The 22,131-nt window shown below is 35.7% G+C and overlaps 2 protein-coding genes across 3 annotated transcripts; both read left to right on the top strand.

Moving 5' to 3' along the window:
* The first annotated feature begins 6,496 nt into the window (after positions 1–6,496).
* On the top strand, positions 6,497–11,971 carry LOC146148154 (uncharacterized). 2 transcript variants are annotated; one of them, XM_083387645.1, is made up of 10 exons: positions 6,497–6,875; positions 7,365–7,415; positions 7,730–7,824; positions 7,899–7,973; positions 8,121–8,298; positions 8,625–8,793; positions 9,387–9,539; positions 9,601–9,724; positions 10,187–10,549; positions 10,790–11,971. In XM_083387645.1, the coding sequence occupies exons 1-10, from the start codon at positions 6,824–6,826 to the stop codon at positions 10,802–10,804; spliced, it is 1,275 nt and encodes a 424-aa protein (XP_083243771.1). In that variant the 5' UTR covers positions 6,497–6,823; the 3' UTR covers positions 10,805–11,971. The 2 variants fall into 2 exon arrangements, with proteins under 2 accessions (XP_083243771.1, XP_083243772.1); XM_083387646.1 differs by having other exon boundaries at positions 10,190–10,549.
* Positions 11,972–14,292: 2,321 nt separating this feature from the next.
* LOC146148155 (uncharacterized) lies at positions 14,293–21,512 on the top strand. The gene is made up of 10 exons (XM_083387461.1): positions 14,293–14,436; positions 16,334–16,390; positions 16,575–16,666; positions 16,741–16,827; positions 17,320–17,500; positions 18,065–18,224; positions 18,653–18,817; positions 19,745–19,850; positions 20,004–20,270; positions 20,429–21,512. The coding sequence occupies exons 1-10, from the start codon at positions 14,361–14,363 to the stop codon at positions 20,780–20,782; spliced, it is 1,545 nt and encodes a 514-aa protein (XP_083243587.1). The 5' UTR covers positions 14,293–14,360; the 3' UTR covers positions 20,783–21,512.
* Positions 21,513–22,131: the final 619 nt, after the last annotated feature.

The raw sequence follows: 22,131 nt of genomic DNA on the forward strand, positions 1-22,131 counted from the left end.
CTTTTATATTGAAACTGCAAAACTTCAAAGTTTTTCTAGGTCTATTTGTAATACGCATATCATCGACGATATTACTGCCCTATTTAATTAACTTATAGGCCTAGATAAACGATAAAAGTTACCGCCCTTTCGGACTATTTTTCATCCATATTTTATGTATGATAACAGGCCAGCAACAGAGGGAGTCGAAATTTTTTTGGGCGAAACTATATTGTTTTTTGCAATATTGCCGTTGTATTGTGTGTCTTTTGAAAACACCATAACGCAATGTTCAATATTTGCACTTGACATTTTTTGCGCTCGACATCATACAACCTTACAACTGTGGAGTCACTGCCCTCACAACACGTTTGTCAAAATCATCGATAAAATCAATGTGGCGAGTACGAGCAATCTGTTGTGTGCCCAATGCGAACCGCCTCTTGAGTTACAGTTTAGCCAAACTGAAAAATGCCTTCCTTGTGTACCTTGCAATCCTTGCGGTCCTAGCGATCCTTGCGATCCTAGCGATCCTAGCAATCCTTTTCTAAGATCCTACCGATCCTACCGATCCTACCGATCCTAGCGATCCTTGCGATCCTAGCGATCCTAGCGATCCTAGCGATCCTTGCGATCCTAGCGATCCTAGCGATCCTAGCGATCCTAGCGATCCTAGCGATCCTTACGATCCTAGCGATCCTAGCGATCCTAGCGATCCTAACGATCCTAGCGATCCTGTATATTTTAGATGCACCCCACGATCTCGTTAAAAATGACCATTCCTTTTTGGCAAAGGTTAAGGAAACCGCAAAGTATTCATAGGATGAATCTGAAAAATAAATTTGATTTGTTGTTTTTTTGTCTGCTTTTGTAACTTTTGCTTTGCTTTGTTTTTGTAACTATTGTCTGCAACTATCAAGGAAATCTAAAATATCATCAAACTCGAACGTAACAATTCTACTTCCGTTTTACTTGCCGGCAAAAAAATATCCTCTTTTTGGGTGCCTGCAAAAATAATTCAAGCTATTTTTTGACAATTACAAACAATTAGCAAAAATACCTCAACTAGTACCTGTAAGCTCATTTAATATCTTTATATTGTTTAAATCTCTTTGGTCAAACATAACATTTAGTTTATGACTAGTTTTCGAAATATTGGTCATTTTATTGATCTTATTGGAGTGCAGATTTACTATCTTGTAGCCTATTTTGTGTTAATTAATTTTTTCGTTGCCCGTTTCTGTGGTGTTCATTGCATTGATACCGAACAGGTACCTTGTTAATTATAACCTAACCACATCCACCCAAGTTTTTGCCAAAAATAATATTATCTTACCAATAAATGCCAAATAATTATTATCATACGTCAAAAACATCACGCAAACTTGTGAAGCAAATATATGGGTTGCGTAATGGCCTATTCACCCCATAGGAGGGTTAAATAGGTTTAATAAGAGAAATTCGCTATTGTCCCTATTCACCCCAAATTTTGGGATGAAGAGGGACACCGGTTTTTGTGAGATATTTCAAGATATAGAAATGATAATGCAAATTTAAATATATCTAAGGTTAGCTCAGAAATGTGGACATAAAACAAACTCACATTGACCGTATCGGTACCAAAGTGTATTCATTATTGTTTGCAAATTTAACAATAACATACAAAACCCTGTATACAAATGTATGGAAAAATAGACTATAGGCCTACAATACAAAAGGAACGTTTTATTTAATGACTTTCATTTTTCCCATTATTTTTCGCTGTGCTGCATAAAAACTTTTGTGAGTTACTATAATGTATCTCTCGAATACCAATTCGGTTTATTTTATAGGCTTATCCCCCAAAAGCACTTATAACTGAATTCACATTTATCTAATAATTACCGGTAATTAAATAATAGAATTAGAAACAAGTAAAAGTTTACCTGTGGGTTTGTCATATATTTGATCGCAAAACATTTTGGCGCTAAACTCGAACTTGTAAAATTTGACATCTTAAAACGAATAATTTTTAAAATAGGGAATGGTGGGGGAGAAAATTGTTGCGAAGGAATACCCGACTAAATGTTTTCCCTTTTGAGATCTGCTTTCTGACAGTGTTCTTACCAACCCGGTCCCCTAAAAAGAAGGATTAATTGACAATAACATACTCCAAAGTTTTTCTTTGACTTGTTTCGGCTAGCAAAAACAGATACGGGCCAAAAGGTTCCAGCCATTTTACTATGACTTTCAGATGCGAAGGGGGCAGTTTGCTGACGGATACAATTTAAGTAATGGTCTTTAGGTAAAAACTAATCATAAATACGTAATAGTAGCCTAAAATAAAAATACGTAATAATTCAATATGATTTTCAGTACTTATTGGAATACAATCCTACCTGACTACTTCCATTTGCCGGAACAAGTTCTGGTAATGAGAATTCGTTTCTCTCGATAGCGGTATAAAGCTTAAAGCGCTTATACGACGACACCAGACTTATTTTACTCTTTTTGTTACCTAACGGGAACACGATGTATAGTAGTAGAGGTAATAGAGAAGAGTAAGAGTTAAAAGATGAAGACTAAGAGGAAAACAGTTAGAAGAACATGCATGGAATTGTGCCGCTTTATACCTATCTCAAGATGTCCGCATATTTTCACTTGAAAATGTGCTCACATTTTTTAAGACATTTTAAAATGTGTGCACATTTTCGCGCACATATTTTTGCGCACTTTGTGCAAAACACGTTCGCACCCCCATCTCCTAAATTTGGCATGTTTAAACCGAGTTCACAGCAAACCGTAAGTGTGCTCCTGTAACTAACTATAACTGAATCAACATAGCCTACAGGCTAATTAGGGCAGAAAGATACGACGCTTGTCTTCCACAGAAGAGTTCCTCATTTCATTATATGCAGGCGAACAAAACATCCGAGCGTCTAGACCCCAGCGAGAGGAAGATATATCCTTCGACAAGCCCATACTCAATATCCTACTCCTATTTGTTATAGTAAAGTTTACGTTCGGCTGTGCTTGGCTACTACACAACAACCTCATTCTAGCATAGTGTCGTCTAAAACTCTAAATAACGTCTGCCTGATTTAAAGTAACACATAAACCTCAATCCATTCAACCATGGCGTCAACTGAACAGGCCGGGTTGTGTTTGCCTGCCGCACTAAACCCGGGGTTAATATTATCTTTCAATTTGTCGTCTCCAATCAGCACTCACCAAGACAAATTAACACTCACCAAAAAAATCTGCACACTGTCTGCGAATTTTTGTTCCACCAATTGTTTTTCGCCAATGATTACCTGCCATTCTATTTCTTAGCGTTTACATACTTTGTATGAAACTCATAACGTTTGCAAATAAAGTTTTTGCTGTTTAAAGGTTACTAGAAAATCTTTCTTACGAATTAAATTTAAGGACGACAGGAATTGCTTCTGTTTAGCCAACTTCGAATATAAATATTAGAAAGAAGCAAAACGTATTCTACAGCAAACTACATTCGGTATATTTAAACTAATGTTTAGCAAATCGTAGATGAAGTGCGAAATTCAATTGACGTAAACTACATCAGCATACAGGCGAGTTAGGGCTGACAAATATGAAGTTGGAACTCAAAATGTTAGCTGCGTTTTATTTCCGCATTTAGCAATCCGTATGTTGAACAGTGGGCATAAAAGGTCTGGCATTTCGTTTTTCCGCATCAACGTGCTTAGCTCATATCAACAAAGGTGCGAGCCTTAAGTTCCCTTGGCGTCTTATTTAGTCATTATGAAACTGACCAAATAGAACAACAGTCGCGGTAAACATGTTAGACATCAGATATAGGTTCCGGTATTTTTCAGAGCCTTATTTTTATAGGTGGTTACATATTTGGGTCACTATAAATAGGGTTATTTAACAGAATAGTTTTTGTAATCTTATATATTACACTGACTTGTTTCTGCAAGCAAAAACAGATAAGAGACGAAACAATTCTTGCCTTACCAACCCCGCCTAAAGCTTTTTTGATAGACAAATACACCCCCCAAAACTTTTCCTCGTCTTGTTTTCTGCGAGCAAAAACAGATACCGGCTGAAAATTCACTTATAATGTAAATGCAAAAGGGGTAGTTTGCCAAAAAAGTAGTAGTGTGCCAAAGGGGTCCATTTTATCGTCGATCTTTTCGTAAAGAAAATGCAATTTTGGTAATTTTTACTGTGCCATTTGTTCTGTTTGTTTGTACCTCTCTTTGTTTTGTTTTTCTACAATAAGTTGTTCACTGTTATAGTAGCAACCAATGCGTCCAAAATTATGTTGTTTCATTGTATTTTAATTGTTCTCTAATTATTAATTTTGCCTTATACCTGCACATGTATTCGGATGGTATTGCGATCAGGGAGCGGCTGACTTTGATGAACTAACAGTCTTTCGCTGCTCCCTGGGAATCTTCTTCCCAAACAATAAACATATCTTTACCTATATCTTTACCTATCTTTGTCGTTAAACCTGCTTGTGCCTAACGAAATTTCTGGCACCACAAAAAATTGTGGCAATATGTTCAATGACTGAATTCCTTCCATAACTGTCCATTATGTTTTAGCATTGGCCACCAGTTTCACCATAATGCAGCCAACCAATGAACATTTCAGCCGCACAGAGAAGTAGAAACTCTTCAACACTGTAGCTGCGATATAGAAGTCGAGCGTTTGTGCGCCCGACTGTGACAAAATAATGGATGAACGACCCTGATAAATTGTTTAAATTGATTTTCTAAACTCCCATGACTGCAACTGTGAAGCAGTAGTCGCACATCTGCGACTTGACATAATATGCTTGTGTTATTTTTACATTTAAAAATACATTTCCAAATATTGTCTTAATTAAACATTTAAACCAGAATGGGCAAGTTTAATACAGAGGCTCGCATAAGATACAATGGTGATTTTGGGAAAACGTTATAGAATCGCGTTTGGTGAAACCCTATAGAAGCACTTCCCCTAAAACTAGTGAAATCATACTAGCCCTACAAGGTTATACAAAAGTAGCTTTTAATGTAAAAGTTGGTTTGACTGCCATTTGCCTAAAGCATTAATGATAGAAATAAAAATACATAAATCTAAAGACTTATAAAAACATATTGGGTAATTTTCATAATTTCATAAAACAGCCGATGGCAGGGAAGATGTGGGGGTTTAAGTGTTTATATACTTGTCTGGCGTTCCAAAGCAGAATGAACTCCTTTGGCGTACCGGTAATCTGTTTCGCTGCTTTCGCAGTAAATCATTGTCGCTTATTGACGCGAAATAGCCTCGGTTACGTTTGAACCAAGTCCATCTTAGAAGACATTACTATCGCTAGATAGAAGTACAGAGCTAAAATTTTTCAAAGATGTCACATTTCGTTAGCAATTTCTACGCCCAGCTAAAGGCCCATATGTGAACAGACTTCTAAACTCGCGAAACGACATCTACATATCAGCCTCCTTCGTGTCTGGATATTTAAAGTCTCTACAACTTATAGTTTTAATGTAAAACTCGGGACAAAAAACGGTCATAAACAAACCAAAAAAAAACAATCCATAAAATAATTCGAGTAAAAACAAAATATGTCGCGAAAATAAATTTTCGGCCCATATAATTCGGGCAAAAACAAGATATGTACCGAAAATAGATTTTCGACTCATATAATGAAACACATACGTTCAAGTAAGTAATTTGCTTAAAAGAATTAAGTTCAAGGCAATATATTTGTCTAAACGACTAAAGCTATGTGAATTTGTTGAAAATCGTGATAAGTGTACTGTCGTTCAACACTACATAACAGTGATTCCTAACTGTGTGGCTCGATAGATTTTAAAGTGTTCCGTGGGACTCTTTGCAAATTTGCAAAATACTATATAGTTATACGGTTTAATACAATTATAACTTTTATATAACATGCTTAATTTATCTATAAAATGCCATCCCAACTGAGGGTTAATTTATAAGCTCTGATAAGGCTTGGTACAATAAGCAACATAAATCGCAGGTCAAATCTTTATCGATGGGGAGGGAAAACTAAAAAAAGTACTACCCTAAATAAACACATGAAAACATTATTAGATGTGCATGGTGCACAACAAAAATCTTTATGTTACCATAAATCGAAATCGTTGTTTTCCAACGGAAGGAAAATTAGTTTAAACGCTCCCTCTACTGGCCAATGTTTTAACGATCGAGATTTTACTTGGCAAACATTGGGCGGCGATGTCGTAACTTTGTTGTGACAAGCCTAGGAACTGCGAGGCAGGAGTGCACACAGCATCAGTATTTAGTACATTCGTCATTCATACAATGAAAGTGGAGGTTAGGCGTTATACGCTTCGACGCCCATTAATGTGTTGTGTTGACAAAAGCATGTCGTCGGTTCCTAAGCCTACCGTAACTAACAAATGGTAGATTAATGGCCAAGGGTAGTCTTTTACGAACAGCTGAGGCAACTATTTCTCGTAAACAAATATGTGTTGGTTTATTACGACTAGAAGAGTGACTTGACGTTAAGGTTTTCTCAAATTGTTGTTAAGTAGCTTTCTGCAAAACTGTTCAATAATTGTACTGCAGCTGAATTTAAGTAACTCCATTTTGGCTATCGTGTGTTTGGCCCTTGAGTGCTCGGCATTTTATTAACGTGTGCATATAATGTGTAATTGGAAGTAGTAAATTATTTATGTTAGATTCACATATTCACAAGTTTAAATTATTGGCTCTTGCGAAACAAAGGAATTTTAAGTTTTACCATTCACAGGAAGTATATAGGCCTACTATTCTACAAATATTTATCTTTGAAAAAAAGTACACTGTAGCTTTGTAGATTCTGATGTAGCATAGATTAGGAATGGCACGTGTGATGTTTCAAAGCAAATTGCTTCTACTTATTATTCCAATCGGTAAGTTTTTTTAACTTTTAATCTGAAGGTATTGGAATTATTTAGTTCAGTAAACTGTGCTTCAGCTATAGATGGTTTTTAGACGTGTTTAAAGTAAACCTAATTATGTTTAGGCCAAAGGGGTATCAAATCTCATTTAAAAAAATTAAAATGTTACGAGGGCTTAAACAAGAGCGCCAAAACCGGGTAACCTCTGATTTCAATTCAGAAACATTTGTATGAAATGTATGTACGATAACGGAATTCGCGTTCATTTTTTAGTTAATTTGCGTAACATTTTGTTGAAGTATATAACATGAGTTCAAAACAGAGTAATTGAAATATCGTAGGGATAAGCAGCCTTTGGGAACCGAAGTAAGTATATAACAAAGTTAGACATATACATACTGTAATGTGTGTTCAAGTTAAAAAACATTGTCTTCACAACGTGCGTTGACATGTATAATGTCTGCCTTTGTTTTCCACTGGAAACATGTTCTTTTATTTCAGCATTTTGTCAGCCTTCAGTCTTCGTGACCGTTAACGAAACGCCAACTATTGGTAGGAAATTTGTTTATGTTAATGATGTAATCTTTGCTTTTTTAAAAGTATTGGAAAAACGTATATTTGAAAACAGTGGTTCCTGGTTTCAAATAAAAACAAATATATATTAAATATATATATATTATTCAATGAAACATATGTACACACATATGTGTGTGAACAACTGGAACCGGCGGTCGTGAGTTCGAACCTCACTGCAGGCTAGTTGTTTTTCTAGCCTGCTCTGCTTGCATCATTGATCGACAAATTCGGCGAGTCTGCAATAGCTTTCAGTGTACTATATATATTATTTTTAGAATTTTTTCTTTTAGCGAGCGACGTCCTGAAAAACTACACAACCACTGTTTCAGTAGCACATGCAAAACAGAATGAAACCAATTTCAACAGAACAGCTTTTCAATCAGCGGTAAGTTACACTCCTTTTTAACCATTTCGGTGTGATACGTAATTAACCTGACTTTTTCGTTATTCTTTACATAGGTTGACAACTATTACGGTGCAATTTTCCAGGGTTTTTCCAAAAGTGTAGTCATTACGCCAGCAAACAACGATTCAGTAAGTTTCCATGACTTATTGTATTAAAGCTAGTGGTGTAAATACAAAATTTACAATAATTACACTCAATACGCGAGGAATACTAGTAATGTCAAATCTGCCCTCTTTATAATATCTTCCATTTCATATTTAAACCTTTTATCAAAGGTAAATGGTACATTCAACATTACATACTGTGTTGAGTATAATTATGTATCCTTGAGGAACAGCACGAACGACAGTGATCTTTATGCAAAAATTGGACCAGATGGAGTTCCGAATATATTTGAGGGAAGCGAGTTTGAGTTATATAACTTTACTTCTAACAGCACAGTTGTGTTCACTGGTAAGTTAAATATTTTGATGCCTATTTGCATTGAGCAGACTTTAATTGTATAAAAAAGACAAAGTTTGTAAAATAAATTGTCCGAATGAATTCCGCGTCCTTAAAATGCACCATATAGCAAATTATAACTCTTATTTAATATATAATAAAGACAATTTAAATTAAAACAATGAAATTGTCAAATGAAATTGAAAACAACAACAAAAAAACATAGGCCACGTGAAATTCAACTACATCAGAGTCGACTATTGGCATGGATTTTCGTTTATATATTTGTTAGCTAACTTTATCGCTCCATTTTGTTAAACTCGGTTATGTCGTTCAAGGAAATGACATTTGTAGTGACGATGGTGTGACCTGTGCCACTTACGCCACTTGTACAAGCAACCAAGTCGGAGTAAGCTCTTCGTGTCAATCAATTTGCGTCAATCAAATAGTTTGTTATAACAACGGACTATGCATTCACAGTAACGGGTCGCAAGAGCCTGTATGTAGGTAAGTAAGTGGCTGGTCCAACTGAACCACACTTGTTTAGGATTTTTACTGGCATGCCTCTGTATTGTTATCCTTGCTGTAAGGGGGGTTATTATTTATTGTGATTGGTTGACATAAATGCAGTTCAGACAAACCTAAATAGAAAGATTTATGTATATAGCTTTCACGATTTGTTTGACTTCGGTATTTGATAACTTCATGTTTCACACACGTAATGTAGGATGAATGGATTATATCGCTTTATGGACGTTTGTATGACAGTTATAAGTGTCGCTTACGATAAAATAGGTCGTAAAAATCATTTCCCCATTCAAGTCATAAACCGTAACAAGAACCGTTACTAGAATATTTGGCAAAGTTTGATTAGAAATGTAGATGTGTTTGCAACTTACCTAATACAAACAATCTGACTGGGTTAAAGGGGTGTTCCAGGGTTGACTTTAGGCAATCATCGACCCTATAGGCGGGGAAAGGCAAACTAAACGTGTCCCGTTCAGGTTCTTTGGTTCTTTGTAATGTCGGATACTAAAAAGTAGCAAAATACATACTGAAATATACGATAACTTATGCCTTGCAATATACATGTTTTTCAGCTGTCCTTCAACAACTAACGATTGGTACGTGGGCTCCAATTGTAAGACGCATCTCCACATTTGGATGCCAGTTGTTTACTTTGTTGTAGCTTTTCTGCTGTTCATTTTTGTCATTGTACTTACGTGTTGGTGCATTTCAAGAATTGATGATAGGTATTACTTGACGTTCATATTCCTATGTTGGTTTGCTATCTATAAAGTTATGCGTATGTAGACTTGAAAAGGAAAGGAGAAAAAGTCTTCAAAAAGAAGCAAGGGAGAATTATGACAAACCTTCGAAAAACCAGAAAGTATTCGTCACCATAAAGTCGGCCTTAGGAATTAAGCCCGATTCCAAGGTACAGAATCGTTATTTGTCAATGTAATATAAATGAATAAATGATTTGGGGTTATCGCAAAGTTATTTGGTTCAACATCGTGTCATACAAATACCATAAGACTTTTGATATTAATTGATATTTTTCTATTTTGTAACTTGTTATTTAGTTGGCTTACTTAAATAATGTAGCCCAAACACCTTACTTATAATTTCGTGAAACAGTGTAAAGTAAAAAATATACATTAATAACATTGCCATTTGTGATATGCCATTAGAAACTAGAAACTGCAGGTATAAATTGCTTATACTTAAGGGTCTCATTCAACGCCAAAAATAGTTAACCTTTCATAAAAAGCGCTTTAAATTAATAACCTCAAAATGTTTAACGTTAAAAACTAAAATTGTTACTGATAATAAATGTAGTCAACAACATCGTAGAAACTATTCAACAAACACCGTTAAAAACGTCTTCTTTGAATAGAAGACAGCCAAAGAAACAACACTGGCTGCATCACCATCTGGGCAGCCCTCGGACCCACAAAAAGGCACTGTTTCAAATGCAGTCGAAACACCTGCATCGGATCCTCCCGTTCCTGCCCCGAGGTTAACATCTATCCCTGGTGTGTCGCAAGAATCAAGCCACGAGCCAACTTCATCTTCCTCAAGCGAGTTTGGTTACGCTACTGTGCAAAGAGATACTCAATTTCCGAGACGAGCTGACATGACCAGCTCGATTTATTCGTCGTCGAGTGACGAAGGGAACGACAACTATCCTTCTTCAACGACACAAGCCGAACCCGTTTACACGTCTGTGAACAAACGAAAGTCCCCTCCGCAACAATTGGTTAGTTCACGATCTTCATACCTAGTTTCGTTTCTGCATGACCTATAGAAAAATAGAAGCAACATCTAGCAAAGCTACATAAATATGGTTAAACCAATTTTCACCTATACAAAACTTTGAAGTTTTATCGTGTAAAATAGAACTTTCCATATTGGCGTCCCTTTACCAAAATGATTTTTTTATTTTTTTATGTAATTTCTTACAGTACACCTTCTCATCTAACTAATTTTATTGTTTTAGGAGTCCACTGTGTAGCAACCATGCAGAAAACAATCAACAAATAACACAAAGAAAAACAGCACAAAAGGAGAAGTTGGATGGCTTTGATTTTATCAGCACTGAGACATAAAACCCATTCTGGCGAAGTTCTTTTAGTCAGTTAAATCAAGTGGTATTTTCAATATTGACTTTGCCTGTACAATACCACTTTGAAATACGTATTATTTATAGTGGGCATGCATTGTGTTTCTCTTTCAATATTTGTGCTTATGCTTAAATGTCAACGTACTCCACATACGAACTCTAATATGCCTGTTCAACGACGATGAAATGTTTGTAACATAACAGTTCCTTGCCTAGTTAATCATTAACTGTTTGCCGTGTTTCGTATATCGTGTCAACAAAATTGCCATCTCGTTGATGTATGGTAAATTACTTCATTATTTTACTCGTTTAATTATGTTATTTTGTTACGACTGATAGAACCATTTATTTTATCTTACACAAAATATACCTCTAATATAAAAAGGTCATAAAATTAACGCTTTCATTACAAATTGGGCGAAATAAATGTTAAATTTTAGAAGGCCTTTCCTTTGTAATTTCTGGAAAAAAAAGTAACATTTATATGCAGCTTTCATGGCAAAACTAAGATGTACCGTGAATTATTTTCCCATCAATCAGCCTGAGAACCAAACAAACACATTGTCGTTTTAATGACAAAACATCCATCAGTCGTTCATCAGGCTAGGTTGTCGTTTTCGCGTAATTGTCAATTAAGGACACAATGTTTATAACCAAGCCCTATTCCGCAGTGATTCTCAAACTTTTTTCTTGTGACGTATTTGGGAAAGTTGTTCGACTTGCGACGCACCCAGCATTATAAATTTCTCTAAGTTTCACTAAAATGTTACACGAAATAGGTTTATTTGTTTGCTTCGAAAACTATAATTAATTCCTAAAATTTTCTCGTAATAACTATTTCGAATACGTACGTCGTTATATATACAATATCTGGTGGCATTTTATTGTCGCAATTTATAGTTTTTGTACAACTTGAAATGGTTATGCGGCATTCTTTGAAAATTACACCGATGTACCAGTGCGTCTCGCAGAAGGAAGCGCCGAGTAGTGCGTTCAACTAGATATATTCCAGAACAATTTTGAAATTGTATAGCCTGGAATCACCTTTTCACGCCGCATTTCCCTTTTTTCGTTCTTTTATCAGTTAACAATATAATGTAAGTATTTTGGCTTAATTTTGTTATTCAATTTAAGTTATTGGACCTGTTTCGGTAAGATAAAACAAACAAATAGCACCACTACCAATAGGCATTTACAAAATAATAAATTTCAATGCTTTGTACTAAATAACGTTATACGTAACACAACAACAGACCAAGGCCGTAGCTTCGTCAGTTGTGGCCCCGGTGAAACTCCTTGTAATAAAAATACGGCGATAACGTCAAAAAGTTACGCCAGCGTCACAAAGTGAAGTCAAAATGTCATGCAACGTTAAGTATATAACGTCACGTCACAAAGCAAACTTAAGAACACCACACTGCTCTTACTAAGATGTTATATCTTCGTGCACGGCGAAAAACGCTTTTATATTGTTTAGATTACCCAACTATTATTTTCGAGGGTGATATGAGACACACGACGCCTTTCGGCTAAAATGTTTTTCTCAAAATGTGGTATACCTTTTGGAAGGGGTCTTGCTGTTGCCACGTGGCCTCCGCCTCTTGGGGCGATTCGTGTTTTATAATATTCAATCAAGATGATTTTTACAGTTAAAAACAGGTTTTCTGTTCTTAACAATGTTTTCCAAATAAATCAGATAAAAAGTAATGTTTGCGAAGACTGAAAATGATGCCTAACTCCGTATAAACGTAGCCTATAATAGTTCCATATGTGCAAAAGTGAAACGGGGCTCTTGGGAAGTCAAGACAAAACCATATAGTGAAGAAACAGCTTCCCCAAAAGAATAAACGTGTATATTTTATATAAAATAATTACAAGCTTACTTTAGATTTTACCAGAAATATTTTACAATAAAAACTAGCTCTGTGGGGCCATCTTGTTCGAAGAAACAATTTCAAAAAACAAAAAGTACGTCGAAAACCAGTTGACATGCAGGAGCAAATATTTTCCATTGGCACATTTTCTTACCAGCCGGCTATTTAGCCCATCGCAAATCAATCTGTCTTATCACTCGATAGAGCGATCTACTTGGAGACCATGACAGGCCTCTAGCTCTTTTTCGTTTAGAGCCTTGTGTTCTGTTTGCTTTGCCCCGCGTTCGCTTCGCCAGCCAAGCATTACGATAACGCCCAATGTCCCTCACAAACGCAAGGCAGTCGCGGTTTAGTTGGGCTATACGCTCTTGCTGGTTTTCGGAGCAATACTTGTTATCATAAAAGGCTGCTTTCACGTAAGAAACGATGCGTATCGAATGTTGAATAGGTTTTATGACTTCGTTACACAGGAACAAAAATGGTAGGGTTGAACAGAAAGCTATTTTACTACCGTACACTGGTGTAATTTGTGTAGCCTTGTCGTCTCTAGTTATGACATTTCAAGCTCAGAAACACGATTGTTATTTAGATATCAACGCAAGGTGTTGCCATTATATTGAGGTAAATAAGAAGATACCATTCACCTTTTGTTGAGCTTTTATCCTTATTTGTTGATATTTTATCCTTTTAAAAGTTCAATAAAAATATTTCACTTTATCCAAATTTAGACAGGTAGCCTATTCTTCAAAATATAAAAACGTCGTTTCAACACTATGAAGAGAAGGATCGTAAGACTTACTATGAACTTGCATTTTAATGGTAATAAAGTTAAAGGTGTTAAGGCATGCGTGCGTTTCTTTATGTGCAATTTGGGAAATGAAGTTCAATAACAATTGAAATCAAATTCAAGAGAAAGAAAATCCATTTTACTAATATGTGTTTTGGTTGACTGTTTAAGTTTCACTTCTCGCTAGCCAACAGATTGTTATATTGAGTATGTTGTTATTTCATTACGCGCTTTTTCGAATCAGTTACCAGTCATCGATAGTTCGATCGATTTAAGAAGAGTGCTCACAATTATGAACAACTGTCATAACTATACTTACTGAAAAACGTTTAACTGACTGGTAATGGTTTAGAACTGGCAGGCGAATTCAACTGATATCGGTCATATAATTGAAAGATAGTTTTATCGATTTATTCAATCGTTACTTTTTAATTCATTAGCTTTTTTTTACTATTACGCTTCTTGTTTTGGCATAGATTGGGAAGCTAAGTAATGTAATATCATTTGTTTTTTTTTAATTTGAAGATAATTTTCTTTGCCATGTTTCATAATGAAGCCTTTAATTTGATTTCATCTCAGTAATTTTGTGGCTCAAGCCTAACCTAACGTAATACGGACATAACTTGCGAATATTATACCACATCATGTTAGACGTGTGTTTACTTTGTTATATCACCATGTTTAACTAATATCTATATACATTCATTCTAAACAGCTGTTTAAATAACAAGAAATCCTTGTAAACTTGTATCTGATTGTTTTCAATTCAACTCTGTCCGTTGCCGGAATGGTGGAGCAATCAACGTTTCGTTTGATTGCTATTATTTGGACAATTATTATTGTGACTCTAACACATTTGGCTGGTAAGTAGCTTTATGAAATAATAACCGTTAGTACAATATTGAGCTACTTCGCGGCGCCGGCAGTGTTTAATGACCAATTAGTTTACAGTATAGCGAAAGAAATCTAGATTTGAATTACAAACGTAAGTATGTTGACCAAAAAATAGTTTCTTACATTATATTTACGGATATCGACATTTCGGGTAAAAATTATAGTAGCCGCGGAGTCATAAAGCCAGTCCGTTTATCCTAACATGAAAGAAATGTCCATTTATTCTAACGTGGATACATAATTTTCCACCAAATATGCAGTACTTTAAAAAAGCTTGTTATTAAATCACTTGATTTTGAGTTGCTTTACTCTTGCCATTCTAAGTCATCAATTTGGAATGATCGTGTTTCTGATTTTTAGTTTTAATATTCTAGCCTGTTGATGTCAACTCAATTAGAGACTTCTTTATTCAATAGTATGAAAATTTAGTAGCACTAAATACAGCACAAACGGACTCCAGCCATAAGACCGCAATAAGAACAACATCAACGTCGTAACACAGTCGGGATAAGACCCAAAAGTCCTAAATGGCCAGGGTCTATAGTGCCCCTATACCTCCACCGGGTTCAGCCACTGGAATATTTAAAATGATTGGTATTTTTGTCCGTATTAAAAGCTTTGGAGCGCATTGTATAAATTAATCTTGACCCTCGGTGCGAAAACTTAAGCAAAACAGTTTGGGTATAATTATCAGGTTTCATTTTTCAAATGATATTTAAAAGCCCCCAGACCCAGTTATCCAGTATCAAAATAAGTAGAAAGATAATTCAGGGAAGCCGTCAAAAGAAAAACGTCAATTTGTTTGCGCCATTGGCGCATTTATTCAACCACTAATCAGGCACACCATCATTAAAGTTATTGCAGGCTACAGGCTACCCCGAGTTCATCATACCTTGTATCTGGCTCTCTGTGACAAATAAGTCATGGTTTGTTACATTAAATTCCAGTGCTGATAGAATTTGTCTCTAGTACCAATCGTTTAGGTTATTATATCTTGCATGTTTGTTTTGTGCTATGAAAAGTGGTACCGCATACAATAGCTTTTGTGGTGCCCAAAATATCAGAAGATGTTTTTAGGCCCTATACATATAGACAAATAATAAAGTATCAAACCATAATAATCAATCAGGGAATTTTGGAAGTTTTAATACAGTTTTATCAACTAACTACCTTGTGGCCCCCAACTTTTCGAGGCCGCGGCCTACTTTCACCAAACTTTTTTAGATTGCAGCTCACTTGTATAGGGAGATTTGTTTTGCTTAAAACAACGAATACAAGAATAACAATGCCAAAAACTGTATGTTCGAGCAGGTTAAAGTTACTATGTGCTAAAACCTAAATTGAAATAACTTGTTGAAACGTTGTCTCATCTAAAAGAGGTTTCCCGCGATCCACCGGTTGAGAAATCCAGTTTAGCAATAACAACTATTAAATCGAAAACAACCTTGTGATACAAAAAAAAACTATTTTTTTAAACAAATTAAAGTAAATCCTACAAAATATTGTCGAGGATCGCTTGTTTTAGCGGAATAAAGGAGCATTTAGGTGACTGTTGTGTTAACTAACCTATAGCTGGCGAAAAAATAAGTTGATAATATATTAAATTACCGTAACCCTTTTGTGCCTTCGGTGCAAGAAACTGGTGTAATTTTACTATCTTCTAGAATAGGTATAAACGATATGCGGCTTTTTATAGGTTTTAAACGTCGAAGGCGGATTAAAATATATCTTGTATATATGTATAGCATTTACGAACCAAGTTTAAATACATAGGTTGTTATACTGTTAGTTACATCTTTAGCTGTTACCTTTTTATTAGACGCGTTTATTCCCAAAATACGATTTTTAACTGGCTATTTTTTACAGCGGGTCAGCAAATTGGATATCCCTTGGTGAACGTGAATGATTCTGAGGCTACCGTCCGTAAGTATTCGTTGCAACTTTTGACACACTTTGTAAACCAGGAATAACTTTTACGATTCGCAGATGTTGTACAGCTCAAAGTGAAAAGTTATGCTTTTATATTTATTAATATTAGGCATAGTGTCCTTACTAAGTTAAACTTCAGTGCAGAAATTGTTAAGCAAATAAATACATTTATATTTAGCTGGAAGTACATTTAAGACGTATACAACTACTATCAGACTGTATCCAATCTTATCCAGCACCACGTTTGTCAATACAGCTTTTATAACTTCGGTAGGTGCTGTAAAGATATATATGTACGATACGCTAGAGCTAGACAATTACTAAAGGCTAAGTGTTTTTCAAAGATTGACACGTTTTACGAAACTAGTCTGGACGGTTTCCAATCAGCAGAAGTTGTCCAATCAAATGTGGTCGTCGCTAACTCAATTGATGTAAGCATTGTTGAAGAGATTGTTATTTTCTAATAAAGCAATTATGCTCTTGGAGCTTGGTATGCGTAGAACAACTACCCCGGTCGCAAGTGTTAAATATAATCCTTTATCTATGTTAACAATGTTTAAATCATTGTGGAACACTTCCAATGCTTTTCTTGGAAATGTCGATTTAATCAAACTACACATATTTCTACAAGTTGGACCATCGAAAAACATGTTGCTCTTGCATTGTAAAAAATACCCTCAGTAACTCGACCAACGAATTGTCTAACTTTTTATCACGCTACTAGTCAAGTTAGACCTACATAAAAAGCCGCAAAACAAACTAAAAAATTAGACTAATTCATACCAGCGTTCTCCTTGAATGACGGCGTTAAAAAAGCCGGTCAGCGACTTTCGCATTTTGTTAGAGTTGGTATCTCTATAATAAACACTTTAACGGCATCTGCATAATAAAAATAAACACTTTAATTTCGTTGTTTTGATCAGGTAACATACAACGTCTTGTACCGTTACTCAACTCTCAATGCGACGTACGGTCCCGACAACAATCAGGCTATTGTCGGTGCCATCGGAACATTTGCTACTCTTTCGGCTTCTTTACTTTCTGGCCCGTTTACCACCCTGTACAGTGTAAAACCTGAAGGAGCCAGTGCGTTTTCATTTACAGGTTTGTAAAATGACACGAAAACTTACATCAATTTCTACAAACAACGTGTTTATTGATGGACAAAACTTAGGATTTTTGTTATTGTGTCTTGATATTTTTTATTTAGTTTTTAGGCAGTGATTCTTAACCGGTGCGCCATAGAATATTGCTATGTGCAACGCGGGTAAATGGAAAAAAATATTTATAAAATTTATACCGTTTTTTGAGCAACTCTAAAGCCTATGTATTAAAACGTAAAAACACTTTAATATATACTAGTACACTCAAACAAATATGCACTCGCTTGATCCACCAGGGGCGCTACCACATTTTTAGAGGTCTAAAGGTGCGCCTTGAGGTGAAATAGGTTGACAAACACTGCTTTAAGTATAGATAATTATAAACAATCTTGCTAATATTTTTTGTTGAGACTTTTTACTTTGTTTTAACTTTTAATTGGTAAATATATAAGTGTCTGGCCAATACCAATTAACAAATATATGTTTTCTCTCTGTTGCCTCCTGAAAATGCGTAGGTTTTGCTAAACAAGGCAATGGTTTCAGTACAAAATTAATATTATCATAGGCGTCAGCCTTTGTTCGACTGTCGTTTGTCCGACGAACACCCAATGCAATGAAACACTTGACGGAGTTCAAGTCGAATGTGTTTCTCCATGCAAAATGAACCATTGTAAAAACAACGGAACCTGCTCACAGGAATCAACACTAGTCCCCCCAAGTTGCTCGTAAGTAATTTGAATGTGCGTTACACCAAAAAAGGGAAAGTGGTCCTCTTATAGGCCTATATGCGGTGTCCCCAAGGGGAGAAGTTTATGTGTAGCCTATGTTTTCAAATGATGATATTTACTTAAATATAGTTGCTTTTAACTTAAATGTTTTAAATTTTATCGATTCGATTATGGTGTATTTCAATTAACTCAATATATTTCCTTATCTGCCTTTCGTCAGATTATTTTTGATTTAAGAGTTAGGCCCACTGGTAATAATCAAAAACAAGTTTTAAAGCAACTTTTATTTGAAGAATCTGTAAAATGTCGTTTTAGCGACCAAAGTCAACGGTAAATTGCCCCACTACCTAATTGTGCGAGTTTCAACGCCACTATCAATCGTACGTCGTATTTGTACTCTGTTAAGTTTTATTAAATACATCTAGATGCCTATCAAGAAGTGACGTGTGGTTCCTTGGAGCACAGTGTGAAGCGACTGTTGCGCTGTGGATGGTTATCATCGGTGCCGTTGGAGCTCTGCTTTTGCTCATAGCCGCCATTATCATCGCTTGTTGTTGCTATTATTCCAAGCGACGCAAGAAAGAAAAGGAGTATGTTTTTATATTATTATCATACAAAAGCTATATCGACCGAGTGAGAAATCTAATTGGTACATGACTAGGCATCCATGATAAAACCATACGATAGGTTCACAATAGGCTACTGTTGCGCTGTAAAACATTTAGATAACATATAAAAACGTTGTTTAAAGCCCCGCTTTCGTTGTTAACATTATTAGCGAAACGACAGCGAGCTGCGAACACTTTGAGCCTCGAATGTCCAAGGTGTAGGCATATTTATTTGGTCCTGTCACTCCTGTGTACCATAGGTGATTGAAATATTTAAAGTATTATAATATTTTTTTTTAAATGACTCTGCTTTAAATGACAGTCTTCTGGACAAAATTCTTGTCTTGAAGTAAATTCGCCGAATTCCTTGGGTTGAACTTTTTAGGTGTTTTAGTTAAATTTTGGTGGGGCAGCTTCATATACGTGTAAGACAGGTAACCCGCCATTTATTTTATTTCCAACGGTTGCTAAGTGAAATAATGCTTGGAATAGAAAAAAGATCGTATCTTTTGCTGATTGAAACAGTTTTGATACTAATAACTTGACATCGACTTAAATTGTAATGGCAATCCCTTGGACTGGGACTAAAGTTGGATTGGTAATAACTTGAACTTGATTTCGCAATTTTTTAAAATGACTAATTTATTGCGATGTGGGAAACAATTTGTGCTTTCCAGGTTGTTCTTTCAAATTATGCGTGTTTACAGTATCGCGGTTAGTGAAAATATCGTTCAGTATAAAACGTTTACTAACGCTATACCTGTTTATATTACCATTAACTCTATTTAGGGTGTCCAATTTTTTGTTTTACATCAAACAAAGTGGTATACAATTATAATTTGACACAAACTATAAAGGATCGAATCCCTCAATTTGATCTGATTAACGTTATATTCAATGTATTTGAAGAGCCTATATGCACGATGTCAAAGATTTGAAAGGCTACAACAATACAGCATACTTGCGAAACGAGAACGAAATGAACATTTATAGTAACCAACCTCAAAGTTTTCAGGTATATGTTCAACAGTTAAGATAACTACTGTAAAAGTAATATTATTCTGCCATTAATCATTAAAAAAACTCCTGCGACAGTAAGTAATTTACGAAGTGATAACTAAGAATCACCATATGTAATTAAACAAAATATAAATTACATTTTTTTAAGGAGCGCAGCGTTGGTGCGGCTACTGCAGTGGCGGCCACAAGACGGCGCTCTAGCTCAAGGTCTCGTGACCGAAATCAGCGACGTCATTCGTCCAGATCCAGACGTCACAGGAGTAGGTCTTCAAGCTATAGACGACGACGAAGTAGAAGTCATGAGAGACGAGCAAGACGGATGAAAGAAAAGGAGGAGATGCGGAGACGTGCAGAGGAAAGCAGTGAAAGCAGCGAGGAAGAAACCACCTCAGAAGAAAGCTCCGATGAGGAAGAGGTAGATTTAATAGCATGAACACAACTATTGTTACGTTGTTCGATAATTAAATAATAACAATCAGTATAGTTAGAATAACAGCTTTTAATCCCAAAGATAAAACAGTCATAACCGGCTGGTATGGCGCCCTATGACAATCTGTGTTTCAAATATACTAGGCTCGTGGCAAGAACGTCAATTCGCAAAACGTCGACACTTCATTTGATGACGACACAGATTCAGCTTCCTCAAGTGACGATGACGAAGGCGGTGACGTTTCGCTCAAGGATCAGGGTACTTCGCCAATTCGTTGGAAGCCTCCAAGTGAAGCTTCCACGAAAATGCCGAAGGGCATTGACATAGCAGCAAGAAAAGGATGGCAACCTAGTTTGGGTCCCCAAATGTTTGAACTAAAAAGAAATAAATCTCCTGTCACTGATGAGAGTGATGAAGAAAGTTCCACCGCCACCGACGACTCAAGTCGTTATGCCACTGTGCCCACTGCCAGATATATACCCGACACCGATATTTAACCTAGTAGCCTACTGTTCCAAGTATACATAATGGTTAGATTGTTTATGATGGAACATTTAAATTTCTTCAATCTGACATTTATGCGAGCTTTGGGTGAGTTTATTAAACATTTTTTCATACACGCCTTTTTGTGGGGCATCCCAGGAATGAGATTTTGAAATTTGTAGAAGCCACATTTAAACCGAAAACCTTTCAAGTTTGTAGCTTAAAAAAGTTTTACATAAAAAACAACGAGTAACCATGTTCTTGGCTTACGTATGTTTTTCTGATAATGTTAAGAAAGTTTTGTTTAGTTTGCTTTAAAAATTGCCTGCAAATATTGTTAAAATTATGTAAAATACTTTTTGTCGTTCATTTATTTCAGTAAAATAATGTTTTTATTGAAAAGTTTTAATGTTGAGTTTAATCGTGTTTACAGCAGTATCCAAACTATTTTTTTAACTTTTTGCCTTGCTTCTACGTTGCTTATTATACATATTTCCTGCAAAAAAATGTTTTTACTATGATAAAATATGTTTTAAAATCTGTTTGACAATACTGTATACATTAGAACTGTTGTTAACTTGACATATAAATAATTTACTAAACCCAATCTTTCTTTGCACTGTTAAGAATACAAATATTGTAGAGTTAAAATAGTTGATTTTATATTAAATGGAAATTTAACTTCACCAAGAAAGGCTAAATCGAAATTCTAAATACAAGGGAAATCGGGGATGGCTTGTACGTTTTTTCAAGTTGTCTATAATTTTTGTGAAAAGACATATGTCTGTAAATGCTGCTTCACTAAACAGGCCAATCCTCTGTAGAAAAAGGATAGATTTGTACAGCTCCTTTATATTAATCAACGAATCAACCGATAGGCACTCAAATGTCGGATGTTACCCAGATACCAGGGTAAGTTTTAGACATGCTCGGGGTTATCTCAGACTTGCTTGCAACTTAAAACAAATTCTGTCTGTTTAACAAATTAACAAATGAGAAACGAAATTCACCAAAGCCACCAATTTTGGACATGTACAGGTTGATTTAACGGATTTTGTAGCCCGAAAGGGTAATAGGAAATCTCATTGCCGTTGATACGTGTACCAAACATTGTAGCCTAGCTGTTATCGATTTTTCATATAGAGATTGGAACAGTGTCGAATCGTGATGGCAAGCGGTGGCATCCGTACTCGTCCGATACTAGAACGACAGCGGTGTCGATCCAAAACCAAACTAACAAGAATTTCTTATGATTTGCGCCATTCAACGCAACGCATGTTTCAATTTTTTCTACTTTGCTTGTTTAAGCATAACAATGACGTCAATCGGTATCGGATCGGATACTTTGTGTCCAAATATATCG

This window comes from Ascidiella aspersa, chromosome 4, assembly GCF_963924565.1.
Source record: "Ascidiella aspersa chromosome 4, kaAscAspe10.2, whole genome shotgun sequence".
In the NCBI taxonomy this organism is placed as follows: domain Eukaryota; kingdom Metazoa; phylum Chordata; class Ascidiacea; order Phlebobranchia; family Ascidiidae; genus Ascidiella; species Ascidiella aspersa.

What these genes read in the sequence shown, in the direction of transcription:
- LOC146148154 (XM_083387645.1), top strand. Translation starts at nt 6,824, where the DNA reads ATGGCACGTGTGATGTTTCAAAGCAAATTGCTTCTACTTATTATTCCA. An exon ending in CGCCAGCAAACAACGATTCA is followed by an intron (nt 7,974 to 8,120) that starts GTAAGTTTCCAT and finishes CTTTTATCAAAG; the next exon opens with GTAAATGGTACATTCAACAT. An exon ending in TCGCAAGAGCCTGTATGTAG is followed by an intron (nt 8,794 to 9,386) that starts GTAAGTAAGTGG and finishes CATGTTTTTCAG; the next exon opens with CTGTCCTTCAACAACTAACG.
- LOC146148155 (XM_083387461.1), top strand. Translation starts at nt 14,361, where the DNA reads ATGGTGGAGCAATCAACGTTTCGTTTGATTGCTATTATTTGGACAATT. An exon ending in GACTCTAACACATTTGGCTG is followed by an intron (nt 14,437 to 16,333) that starts GTAAGTAGCTTT and finishes TATTTTTTACAG; the next exon opens with CGGGTCAGCAAATTGGATAT. An exon ending in CGACGCAAGAAAGAAAAGGA is followed by an intron (nt 18,818 to 19,744) that starts GTATGTTTTTAT and finishes ATGTATTTGAAG; the next exon opens with AGCCTATATGCACGATGTCA.